The 13676-nt window shown below is 36.1% G+C and overlaps 1 protein-coding gene across 1 annotated transcript; it reads left to right on the top strand.

Moving 5' to 3' along the window:
* The first annotated feature begins 6786 nt into the window (after nt 1-6786).
* On the top strand, nt 6787-11120 carry LOC121412077. The gene is made up of 4 exons (XM_041604986.1): nt 6787-6909; nt 8584-8785; nt 9750-9844; nt 10928-11120. Exons 1-4 carry the CDS (start codon nt 6875-6877, stop codon nt 11118-11120), a joined length of 525 nt encoding a protein of 174 aa, XP_041460920.1. The 5' UTR covers nt 6787-6874.
* The last annotated feature ends 2556 nt before the right edge of the window (nt 11121-13676 follow it).

The raw sequence follows: 13676 nt of genomic DNA, 5'->3' as shown, positions 1-13676 counted from the left end.
TAATAATGATAATAATAATAATAATGATAGTAGTAATGATAATAATAATAATAGTGATAATAATAATGATAATAATATCAACAATAATTATAATAAGAATAATAACTAACAATGACCAATGATGATAATATTAATGATAAAATACTACTACTAATGATAATAATAATCAGAGGAAGCGGGGAGACAAGTCCCCCCTAAAACATTTTTTTTGCTTGTCAAATTTTTTTACATGTGTCCATCACAAAATTTCAGGTTGGCCGCCCTTAAAATTTGTTGGCTTCTGCCGCAAATGATAATAATAGTAATGAAAATATGATTAACATAATAAAAAAGAGTGAAATATGTTTTATTTATCCACAATATCAACTTTAATCATAAAACTGCTCTACTCTAAACGCTGAACGTCAAGCTAGAAGACACAATTTCTGTTCCATTAAAAAAAAAAGTTTTTGGTTTGACTCAGTCGGGGTCGAACCAACGACATCCTATCCGCGAAGCAGGCACTCTACCACTGAGCAACCATGCCTTGTTATGATGATAATCATAATGTGATAATATTAATACCTATCATCAAAAGAGAAAGTCATAATAATAACCATCATGATAATGATTATAAATATTTCTAAAAAATGATACCGAAAATTCTTATTTGTCCAGGGTAGCTTATTAGTTCCTTCTCTACTTCAATACACCAAAATATGTAAGACAGGGATGCAGAACGATCAAATTTTAAATTGAGTATAGCAATAAGGGAGGCTTTACACGTCGACTCCAAAAGTGAATGTCGAAGACCTCATGCGAGGGAGCGAAGAGACTTAGCAAAGAAAATTTTCAAAATGAAGGATACACTTTTGTTGGCGTTTGGTAAACCTAGTTGGGGTTAGTTATAACCTGATGGATACTGCAACGTCAGGAAAGCGCATGACAAATGAATATTCGACATTCTCATCATGTGATTAACAATTTATGAGAAATAATAATGCTCTAAGTGTATAGATGTTTAAACCAAATGGAAAAAACTTTCTATATTCAAATTCATATTAAAAATGACATTTCCTTCTCTTTGAAAAAAATAAATTTGACAGAAAGTATGATCTGGTGAGAACTCCATGTCTATTCTTTCCTCGAGCAACAATTCTATCACCTGAACAATTCTTAAACGATTCATCTCTACTTTCTCTCCAGACGCGATGGGCTTCGAGTTCACCTTCCTCTTCCATGACTAAGCTCAATAAAAAAGTGAGTTTAAAAAAACAATAAAAAGATAAATTCAACCCAAAGTAATGAAAAATATATGCATTCTGATATTAATAGTAATTCATGATCAAGTATTTATACACATTTATATATAGGGCAGCTCTCAAGGGCAGCTCCAATGTTGTTAATGCGTAAAAGATTGACGGGATTATTTTCTCAGTATAGGGGTAATGTTGAGACAGATGTCTCCTTTTACGCGATATTTTTATTCCCCTTCCTCTGCCTCGCTCTTTCTTTTTTTCTCTCTCTCTCTCTATCAATCTATCTATCTATCCTCTCTCTCTCTATCTATATTTCTATCTATCTATCCATCTATCTATCTATTTAGCTTTCTACCTATCTTACCCCCCTCTCATTATCTGTCTATTTGGTCATTCAACTTTCGTACTCAAAATTAAATAATGAATATAATTCTTAAATATCATTAGAGATCTAGATCTCGTATGCTGATTGACGTGATGATTTTATTTTTAACAATATTCTCAAGTTTTGTTAGTCATGTCACTCAACGAGTGTTTTTTTTTATAAAAATTCATCAGGACTTGGTGGGATGGCGAATGATAAATCAATATTAAACTGTTCGATTCGTTTTGCTTTTTTTTAGTTGGCCAATTTATTGTAAATGGTTCGGTTCGGATTGGTTTGGGTAAATTTTAACAAATCGATTCGGTTCGGTTCGGTTTAGTTTGGTTTGTCAATTTTAACGGTTCGATTCAATCCGGTTCAGTTAGGTCTGGCTAATTTTAACGGTTCTATTCGGTTCGGTTTAGTCATCTAACTCGTGATCATTTACCATATTTATTATTGTATCATCAAGGAGCTCTCTCAAATCGTCAGGGATGTGATGAAAGAATGGGGCGTGTCCAATCTGGAGATGCCCAATGAGAACACTCTTCAAGAGGTGCGAGGACGTGCAAAATTTATATGCTCCAACCCATGGTGTGGCCGCGTCTGGTCGAGCCGTATAGCCCATGCCGACATCAACTGGGAGCAGCAAAAAGTGACCAAAGTGAGATTTTAATCAAATCATGTAAAAAATAATTTTTAATGGGAAATTAAAAAAAAGTGTGAAGAAAAAGGAAGTACCACGCTTAATGTGATGAACAACGAAATGAGCATCGCGAAAGATGGAAGGTGTTTCATTCCAGAGGGCTAATACCTGCGTTTGGGTTTTCCCCTGGTGCGGTGGTTTTTTAATGCAAACTAGCAATCAGTAATCAGTACATGTATTTTTTTCTCATACGACGGTTGTAAGCCACTGAAATTCCCGTGAAATTCTTACTATGATTTTGAAGATGGTAGAAGAAAATAATTCACAATGTGCCTCGCGATACATTGCTCTGGGTAGAATGTCTATCATCCGTTACACTATACACACAGCCAGACACACTGCCTCCTTCCCTCTCTCTTTCAGACCCCACCCACCCTTACTCGCCCATATACTGTCTCTTACCTTCGCCCACTCACGCTCACAAACACTGCCCCGACCTCCCCCCCCCCTCTCTCTCTCCTCTATATATATATATATTATCTATATCTATCTATCTATCTATCTGTCTGTCTATCTATCTATCTATCTGTCTGTCTGTCTATCTTTCTTTCTATCTATTTATCTATCGATCTTCCTTATCCCTCACACCCACCCTTACACTATACACACACTCTTCCCTCCCTCTCTCTTTCAGACCCCATCCACCCATACTCACACATACTGTTTCTCTTTCACACCCTCGCCCACTCACACTCACAAACACTGCCCCCCCCCCCCCCCCCTCTAAACCCTCTCTTCCACACTCATACGCTCCTTCCCCTCTTCCCCGCTCTCGTTCTCGATGCTTAAAGGGGATTTCACCCTGACAAAATGTTTATTGTAAAAATAGCAGAAATAATCCATCCAAAAAAATTAATTAGAATTTCAATTATTTGATTTGTGACGTCATATGCGAGCGGCTTTCCTACCTATCGTAGGGTTAAAAAAAACCACATGAAATGTCATTTTCTCAGAAAATTAATAACGGTTTTTATTGTACCTTTAGTATATCAATACACACAAACGATTTACACCCCTCCTAAAGAGAAAATAAAAAATAAAGTCATCACGAACTATCAAAATTAAATTTATGCATATAGATGACATTTTTATGAGGCAGATGCTCGTTTATAACGTCACAAGTCAAAAATTTGAAATTCTATTGACTTTCTTAATCTTTATTGCATTTTCCTGAAACCTTCACCAATAAGTTTACTTTTTTTTTGCTATTTTTACATCAAATTTTTCGTCAGGGTTAACCTCCCCTTTAATGATAAATATACAATTCACCATTCACAGCTGTACAAACAGAAGTGCAAAAAATGTGGAACGAAAAATGAGCCATACTTCTCTCGAGGTAACTTCAAAAGAATCGTTCAAAATGCAATCGAAAAGTAAGTTGTATATATTAATACAATTTTTTATCATGTTTCATTCAAGCTTTAAGAAAATCATGACTGTGCCCTAACTTTCTATAGCTTTTACATCATACCTACATGCCGTGTACATTAAAATAAATATGAAATATACCTACTGTATATATTGGTGATGATATAAAAATTCTCGACTATTTTTTATTTTTTCAACATGCCATGGGAGTATAAATTACAGCCAATTAACAACAATTAAAAGACCAGTTATAGGAAAAGCTTCATTAAACGCCCTTTTGAAATCTATACCAATCGTAAGTTATATACCCAGACCCCTCTTTCAAAATGGTGCTGCTGCTTTTCCTTTTCATAAATCATTTGATGTCATACATTCCAATCTCCTTTTAAAATATGTTATGATCCATAATTTACATGTATCTTTGTAATTTCTTTTTAATTACATGTTCTCTGTTCAAATTTAACAGAAATTTGTTCAACTCGGGCTCTCCAGATGACGAAATCGTTCAAGGTGGTGTTTCTCACGAAAGTAAATTGTGCGAAAAGTGTGGATACGGAAAAACGCGCTGCTGGACACATGAGTATAAGAAAGAAAAATAGATGGGAAAATGAGTATCTAATAGATAGAGACACTGTAAGCTCAAAATATACTAAAAGGAAAGGCTCTTTTCTATGTTTTTCACCAACAGAATTAGCATTTCTAATATTCAACATAATGGTAAACAAGATTGTTATATGCTCTCTCACAGTAATATCTAATTGTAATATTACAGAGAAAGCGAGAGCATTTGGCAACCTTGCATAAGAAAAGCTCCAACGGCCGAGCAAGAAAATATATGGTTGCAGCTATACAGATGGTACATGCATGTAGACATCTGAATATTCTACAATCGTTTGTCTTGTCGTGGGTAAAGATGAAAAGAGTATACTCGAAAAACAAATTGGTACACAGAAAGGACGATGATTTAAGTTTGAAAAGAAATTTAAAAATTGCATATCCATTTGTATATTCATTCTAAAAACACTGAGTAAAATTTTACCAAATATTGGTCTGAAAGGGAACATGCATGTTTGCTGAGTATTTTTAACCCAATATTGGGCTAAATGCATGTTTTAAGGGTAGATTTCATATTTTCAAAGCAACATTGCGTAAAATTCACAAAATATGTAGTATCATTTTACCCAACCAACATGCATAATCCCATTTTACCCAAATATTGGGTAAACCCTTTTTAGAGTGTATATTGGGCAACATAAAAATATTCATAAGTTATGTCATAATCATTCATTAATTGAATGATATTTTTTATAGATGGTATGTGTGCATCTGAGCTGCAATATTTGTTTTGTCTATTTTTTTTCTTGTGTTTTTTAATGTATAAGCACAAGTTTGTTTTATGAAGTTATGGAAATAAAAATCATGAAAAGGTTAAAAAAACAAAAAAGTTGAACCTACGACAATAAGGAAGCAACAATGGACGGGGGTGGTCCTTGCGTTCCCGGCCCCCTGTAACGAGGACCATTTTCCTATTTTCAAATATGAAAAAAATTCATCAAACAAATCGGAAAGATAATATTTTCTGAGCCCCTCATCAAAACCCCCAACATACACACACACACCCTCACACCTCCACACACGCACCCTCCCTCACACCCTCACACACATTAACAAAATCCTTGATTGACAGGTTGAATGTCGTGAAGCTATGTGCACACGATTAATGATGAGGGTGCGTGAAAAGTGGGTTTTCCCCAAAATTTGTTGACTTGCGAGCATTCAGGCTTATTCCAATCAACCTCCGATTGGAGAATGCAAGCATTGCATGTAATAGGAGAAGTAACTGAAATACAAAAACAATGTGAGTATAGGCCTGTATCCGGGGTATACCATTCCCTGTATTATCAATTGTATTACTTGTACAATTTTTTGGAGGGATTTCAAGGCGCTTAAATATTGAATTCGGATATAAAGATCCCCCACCCCCTCGATTATCAAGGTCCGTTGCCATTGACAATCCATTGCCACGTATGTAGTGTTGATCAGTGTCCTTGTTTTCCATGATTAATGAAAATGAATATTACGTCACTGAATAATGATTTTTTTTAATGACCACCTAGAGTAGGTTAAAACATAGCAGAAGTCATGTCAAACTTGTTTGTTGTGGCTATTTATCCTTCAGTCCCATTTAAACTCAGTGTGTGTAGTGTTTTGTAGACGTGATATCAAGACGGATTAAGTTCTTGAAAAAAAATATGATTTTTTTTACTGTTGGCATGATGTTCATAATGTTGCCGTGTTTCACTAATGGTGAAACAAACAACTTGACATTTTGTAACATGAACAGGAAAGGGGACCTCGTCCTAATTTTTATTGCGCAATACGAATGTTCTAAGCTAGTCTTGAAAATGTACACTTTTCCATAATAGATGTGTGCATGTTTATCAGTGGTTATAGAATAAAGTTGAATGAACCAATATGCTCTCGTAGTATTTTTTTTTATTTGTAGTCAGCAAAGATATATCTAAATCAGTTATTAGCGTTAAAATCGAAATAATGAAAAGAAGTGTAAAGAGGTTGCAAAAATAACATTCAATTGTGAAATTTAGTACTGGGAATTAAATTCTATAGTCTTTTAAACAAAAAGAAAATAACCTCCCAAAATTGAAAAAAAATGAAAATTACGTTAATCTAATCGTCGTGCGTGAAGTACACCCTCCTTCTGCAGAAACTTTTAAAAGAGTGGATCAATGTCGATCCGTTGGCAAAAGATAATTCTAGTCCATTGTACTGTTCATTCTTTAGTTTAACAGTTCATATCAGAATATTAATGTAAAATATCAAAAAGTGTCCAAATTTTATTTTGCAGACCATGTAGTGTACATTTCCAAGCAGCAGCTTGCGTGTAATTATTGTAAATTCGTACCATAATATTTGGAAGCGTGTTTTTTGTTTACACCTTCATAAATAAACATGCTAAGGTTAAAGACTACAAAACCAGTACCCCCCGTTTTTTTAATTTGTGGAGCTACACCCGCCCGTCTATGTAATAATTTGGGCATCATTTTCTTTCCGCTCCAATCATTCGATCTGATGTCATTGTTATTGTCAGTATAGTTCGTGTTAGCATGAAACCATGCTAACAACTTGTTAATATGCCCGTGCCTGGAAGTGGATAATTTTGCGTTATTCGAAGGAAATATGTATCGTGCAGCAGCTTTGAAGGCCACAAAAGGGTAAGCTGGATGATTTTTTTTATTATCACTTGATGTAGGCTATATCATTATATTGTATCAAACTTTGAGGGATTTTTTCTCGCATTTATATCAATGTTTAAATATAGTAAATGACTAATTTTTAATTAATTTGCAGAAAAAAAAGTAATTAAATTTAAATGCCAATCTCTTCACCCCCTTCAAAGAACCCTCTTTCTCTCTATCCCTTCCCCTCCCCCCCTCTCTCAACGCTTCTTTCGTCTTATCGACATGTCTCTCCCCCTCCCCACCCCCTTTCTCTCTATTAGTCTCTTTCTTTCTTTTTCTGTCTCCACCTATCCCCCCCTCTCTCTCTCTCTCTCTCAATGCCCATCCTTTTCTCTCTCCCTCCCCTATCCTCTTTATCACATACGTACCGATTTTTCTTCACAAGCTCAACTGGGTTCACCGTCCCCTTTCACCGCCCACTATTACACCCCAGACTGGTAGACACTTCTAAAGAGTCACGAGCGATTGTGCAAAATTAGTGACCTTTTTGTAATGAAACCTGATTTTATGACAGCTTGCCTCTATGATTATTATCCAGAAAATATCCCTTTTCATCTACTTTATTTTGTTGGGAGTGTCAAGAAGTTCCCCAAGCCCCCCCCCCCCTCCTACCCCCCATTCCACAGAGTGCGAGACCTCTGAAAGACTGCTGTAAGACCATGAAACTTGCTTAATCTTTCAAGGGTCTTTCGTCGCACGCACCACGAACCGTCCTCTCTACGCACTTCGATGCTGATACTTGCACGACTTTTGGCCACGATTTTGTCGTGGCAAGTCTGCCATTTTGGGGGCACCAACTGGGAGGCTCCCGCACTGTTTACGACTTGTTCACGCACAGTTCACGACAAGTTCACGACGAGTTCACGAATAGTTCACGAATGCGTGCCCGTCAGTGTCCACATTGACACGAACTGGCACGACGAGTTTGCGCAATTCGGACGGTGTCGTGCTGAACTATTCGTGAACACGACGTGAGTTGTTCGTGAACTATTCGTGACAGTCGTGGCATGGCGCGCACTGCCACGCACTGGCACGCATCCTCCCGCATCGTCCCGACGAGTTCACGAACAGTTTGCGCATAGTTCACGACCCGGTCGCTAAATTTTGTCGTGACCAAAATTTTGAACATTTCAAAATTCTCGTCCCGACATGGCACGCAGTCACGATGTGTCACGACGTGTTTACGCACACTTCACGCCAGTTCACGACTAGTTTACGCACTGGCACGACTTGAGTCGTGCCAATGCGTGACACAAAATCGTGCAAGTGTCAGGATGGCTTTAGTTTTGCAGAAAACGCATTTAAAGAAAAGCTATTTTAAAACCAGCAATAAGTGCACCTAAAAGAAGAGCAAATTATTTACTGGTGTCTTCATTCGATAGGTCAGGTTCCAAAGTTTTATCCCGTATCTTTATATTTTCTTAAAGTGAATTATTAACGCCACGGTGGGCATCGTAACAGAGAGGATGGTTCGTGGTGAAATCGCGAGGCGCGATAGCGCACTGTATCTATCTGGAGAGGACGGTTCGTGGTGCGTGCGACAACTTTCAAAGATCTCCGAGGTCTTTCACGGTTCTTGATGGATCTTTCAATGGTCTTCGTGGTTCTTTAAATTCCAACTGTGATTTTTAAAAATAATTTCACCAGGTTAGACTACCCTGCATTGATAAGAGACGAGATCGCCCAATGGGAGAGGAGACAGCCTTTGCGAGTCGCCCTGATATCCGAAAAGTTCTGCAAGCGAGATGTCCGTGGTAAGGGGTTGGGTTTCTGCTACAAGTGTAAGCGCAATTGGACAAGTATCTACACGCATATCACTATCAACTTCAAAACTCCTGACTCTTTGGTAGTAAGTAAAACAAAATTCATATCACATTGTTTGCCACTTTGATTACGCAGGGGCGGCGGAACGGTTCTTTTTTAATGGGGGTTGAGTTGAAAGTAGACTTAGCATCCCCCCAAAAGAGATCGCAATAAGATTTTTACGTTTACTGAAAAAAGTGGAGCCCCCCCTCGCCCGCTTCCTATCCCTGCTCCTCTAATTCATTATAGATGCCATGGTCATACCACTGTCCACTCCAAAAATAAGAATTTTCGAAAATTATATTTTGTATTGAATTTTTAAAAGAAATTCCACGAAAATTGTGAACCAGATCAGTTAAGCATTTACTGACATTTGTTATGCAACAAAAACGCTCGCGTAATATCCAGTCGACATGGTCGATTCGCTCCCACGCTTGATCGTTTTCTTGAACTCTGAATCAAAGTTGTACATCAAGTTCAAGGCATAGCTTTAACTTCCAAGGCAATGAATAACCAATTCGTGGAGACCCAAGACCAAGGCGAAGGCAAAGGTATTATGATTACGATAGAAAAAGATTTTTTTTTTTAAATCATAAGGCCGAGCATCAAGGCACTATATGTACTTGGTGAGTAAGTGAAGATGAGTGGATTGGCGCCGATTAGAAAGTGGGAGTCATATTGCCCTCTAGCTTTAGGAAAGAGAACTCCCAAACACCAAGGTCCAATCTGGACTATCGATGCAGCACTGCTTTGAATAAGCTAAACTTAGGGACTTAGATGGGGCAAGTCAAGTTTGAATGTTTAGAAGAGTTAAGAACGACATGATTGAAGCACCATTATAACTTTTAAGAATTTTAGCAAGTAATCTTTTTTGGCCATAACAATATTTTCTCTTCTCTGTATTGAACTAAATGTATTAAGTAATCCGGTTACTGTTTGTAATATTCTCGTCGTCATGCTTGATATCAAATTATTTCTGGCACTATTACATTTTTTAATTGTTTTTTTAGCGATGGCGTCAGAAATGCTCAAGGTGCGACTTATTATGCAAGATGAAGATGCCAGAAGAAGAATTCAGAAAAAGGACAAGATATGCAATTGAGAGGTAGGCCTACGTTATACCATCTTAGATAATTGGAAGGAAAATCGAATTGTTGATAGTTAACAACAGTTGGTTGTATAATGATAACAACGATAATAATAATAATAACAACAACAACAAAAATAAAAATATTCATTAACAGAGCACTTATACAGTACAAAGTAACATCGTAATAAAACCTTTCACACTTTACACGGAATCTGTTTTTGTTAGTTTAGTATTAAATAATTTTTTGTTGTTGTTTTCAGAGAAAGGGGACCTTCGAGGTGCTATTGACTTGTAAATGTAGTTCGTAAATAAAATGTCAGATTTACTAATGAAACCCACCATATAAATCGTAAAAAAGTGGTTATTCGAGGGTTTCATGATTGTCCCTTATTCATGGTATTTTGAACCGTTAAAGGTTCATTTAAAGGTTCTAAATTACCTTAAACAGCCAATTTGTTACCCTTAAAGGTTCTTGAGCACGTAAAGAACCTTTTTGGGAAACCCTTTTCTCGAGCGTTTCAAAATAATACTGGACAAACGGGTTCAAATTTGCACCTTTTTCAGGGGCAGCGGAACGGTTTTTAAAGTGGGGGCTGACTATGCAAAAAAAAATTCACAATCTATGGACATTTTCAATTTTTGTTTACGGTTTTGGAAAAAAATGGGGGATTAACCCCCCCCCCCCACCACCACTTCCGCGGCCCCTTTTTTCTAATAGTGTATAGGTCTATGTATTCACAAACCCGACAAATTTTGACGTTGGTATTGTCATATTCACTGATCTTTCTGAATGTGAACAATCTAATGATTGCAGGCAGGGACGTGGCAATAGTGCTCTAACAGGAGGGCGGGGGAGGGGGGGGGGGGGAGATGGCCTTAATGTTACGTCATGTTACCCTACGGAATTATAGGGTTATTGTAAAGTTACGCGTCTCAGATCATGCAAATCTCTTATTTCTAGACTCTTCGTCTTCTTCCCCCCCCCCCACCTTCCCTCTCTTTTTCGCCCCTCCCCCTTGAGGGGTCCAAGATAACTGATAGGCTTATTTAGAATTGATATGACAGTTTATCTTGTATTTTTATCTCATATTTTTACAGCATGGAGAGGTGCCATAAGGGAATATTTAGGGTCCCTAAGACAGATGAGGAAACAAAATCAACACCGCCACACAAGTGTCTTCTCTGTGAGAAGTGTGGTTTTGGGTCCGGGCCTTGCTGCATGCTGCCGCCCCCGCCCCCAAAGAAAGACCAGCAAGTGATTCCTTGCAAAATCAAAGTCAGGGCTTCCTAAACATATTATAATGAAGCCCAAAGGAATCCGTTTCATGAAATATAGGGCTGTTTTCTACTGTAGAAGAATAAAAAAATATTTGAAAATAATTTGTTAGGTTAAATTTATGGTTCATGTATGTTTATAACATCTCCAGTGTTGTTTTGTTTTCTGTGAGCAATATATCATGCAAATTGAAGTGCAAAGAGGATGCATATTATTGATATTCTAAGGAACATAATAATTATAATCATACAAAACTTTCTTGTCTCTTTGTCAAGACTTTTGTTAAAAAAGTAAGTAAAATATGAAAATTGAGGGAAGAGGAAGAGTAAATTTGGAATGGTTATTTTCATAATCGCCATGTATTCGTATTCAGTTTATTTCCTTTACTTCTGAAAGGATTCACATTTTTACTTCTTCTTTTTATTTGGAGAGAGAGAGAATTAAAAAGAGAAATCCTCATAAAAGCACTACATCATTTTCAGGCACATCAAACTTTAGTTTCTATATCGGAGTCGTGTTCAGCATGAGAAATAGTGGCACGTAAAGGTTTGAATTGAAAAATAGGAAAAATAGTTTCTATTTTACGGATTGGAATTTACTTTAGCATAATCATACTCCCTGGGAATACTCCCCAGGGAGTGGAGGATGTGCACACATTGTGTGCGGGAATGACTGATTGAATCCGATGACCGGGGTAATAATATATCTGTAAAGCGCTTAGAAACGTCGTTCCGATGGATTAAGCGCTATATAAAAGCGGATTATTATTATTATTATTATTATTATTATCCACCACTGCCAAATGAATATTGTATTGCGTCATGTATATGTGTTATTATAATGATCAAGACATATTAATTGGTATTTCTACTGTATATGATCTTGTCAATTCTTCCATTCAAAATACATGAAATATGGACCTGCTTTTTTATATTTTTTATTGATGTGACGAAGGAAAAATACGTATAATTGTACATTGTCCAATACAAAAGCTACCATCATTTGAGTAAAAGGTTGGTGCTTAGATTTATGTTTTGTTTATGATTCTTTTTTCGTTTATACAATTCGTTACGTTTCGTATTATTCGGGTTTTTTTCATACGCTCTAAAACACAAAAGGCGAAAAAGGTGGAAAGGGCCGTGGAGAGACCGCGTTTTAGACCCTTTTAATAGCTGTTTAATAGCTGATGATTTATAGCCATTCATTTTTTAGAGTGTAGGATTAGTTTTGTTTCATAGGATTCGTTTGTTTCGTATATGATTCGTTTTGTTTTATATGATTCGCTTTGTTTCTTATATGATTCGTTTATTCACATGATTCGTTTTGTTTCGTATACGATATATGATTCGTTTTGTTTCATAATTCGTTTTGTTTTGTATATGATCGTTTTATTTCATATAATATATTTCGTTTCTTATGATTCTTTTTTTTTGCATATGAGTCGTTTTGTTTCATATGATTCGTTTGTTTCATGTGATTCGTTTTGTTTCATATGATTCGTTTTGTTTCATACAATTCGTTTTGTATCATATGATTCGTTTTGCTTCGTATACGATTCGTTTTGTTTCATATGTTCGTTTTGTTATATATGATTTGTTTTGTTTCTTTATGGTTCCTTTTGTATCATGATTATTATTCCGTTTGGTTGCATACGATTTGTTTTGTTTCGTTTTAGTCATATATCCTGTTTTAAGTATGTTTAAATGAGAGAATAATAAATTGAATAATATATTGATTTATATACAAAATGAATGAATACATTTAACGGGTACTGTACGTAAATACAAATTACGACATAGTCATAAATATTTTAGGTATTCTAAAATGTATCAAATTTCAGTAAGGGTGTATTGTGATCATCATTTTGATCATCATTAGTTTATTAAGAGGTTGTACATTTCCTGTTCTTGCTAAATGTTAAAACTCGGGATATGTGTTAGTGTTCATACCCTACAGGTGGCAGCATTTAAAATAATAGATCTTATCACTGACGCTGTTACAATGCATCTCGGCTTCGAGAGTCGATGAATGAATGAAGAGACACTGGGCAGATATCACTGAATATAATTATAGTCAATCCAGCATACATGATCAATTTTTTAAAAAGGTATATTAGTTATAGCATACCAGACTGATATAAAGACTGTAATTATTCCTTTGCTTTGTTTTCAATCACATATAAAATGTTGGCGTTATAAACCGAGAACCACTCAAGTCATTTTACTCCGGTGTTAGCTCAACACCAGTGGATGTCATTCTTTGGTGTTTATCTTCAAACTAAATATAAGGTGTAATTTTAACACCTTGGTCCTCTAGGGACACCAACTGGTGCAAATCTTAACCCCTGGTTTAGGCTTGTATGTTTTCTTTTCGAAAATGTATAATGTAGAAATTCTTTAAATGGTTACGACTTTTTTTTCTGATTCGCCTATACATGATACATGTATGTGTTGCATAAGTGATGTAAATAGCTGATGAAGGCAAAGTAAACGTGGTGATAAAAAAGTAAATTTGCATGTAATTGTCAACAATTCGCATTATTTTATTCAACGGACGGTATTTTTATCTTTT

Source organism: Lytechinus variegatus, chromosome 3 (genome assembly GCF_018143015.1).
Source record: "Lytechinus variegatus isolate NC3 chromosome 3, Lvar_3.0, whole genome shotgun sequence".
Taxonomy (NCBI): domain Eukaryota; kingdom Metazoa; phylum Echinodermata; class Echinoidea; order Temnopleuroida; family Toxopneustidae; genus Lytechinus; species Lytechinus variegatus.
Note: the sequence above shows the minus strand (reverse complement) of the source record. Positions and strands in the feature narration are given on the sequence as shown.

Excerpts from the sequence above, each read along its gene's own strand:
- LOC121412077 (XM_041604986.1), top strand. The coding sequence starts at position 6,875 with ATGTATCGTGCAGCAGCTTTGAAGGCCACAAAAGG. Across the intron at positions 6,910-8,583 it reads GCTTTGAAGGCCACAAAAGG|GTTAGACTACCCTGCATTGA; the intron begins GTAAGCTGGATG and ends TAATTTCACCAG. Across the intron at positions 9,845-10,927 it reads ACAAGATATGCAATTGAGAG|CATGGAGAGGTGCCATAAGG; the intron begins GTAGGCCTACGT and ends ATATTTTTACAG.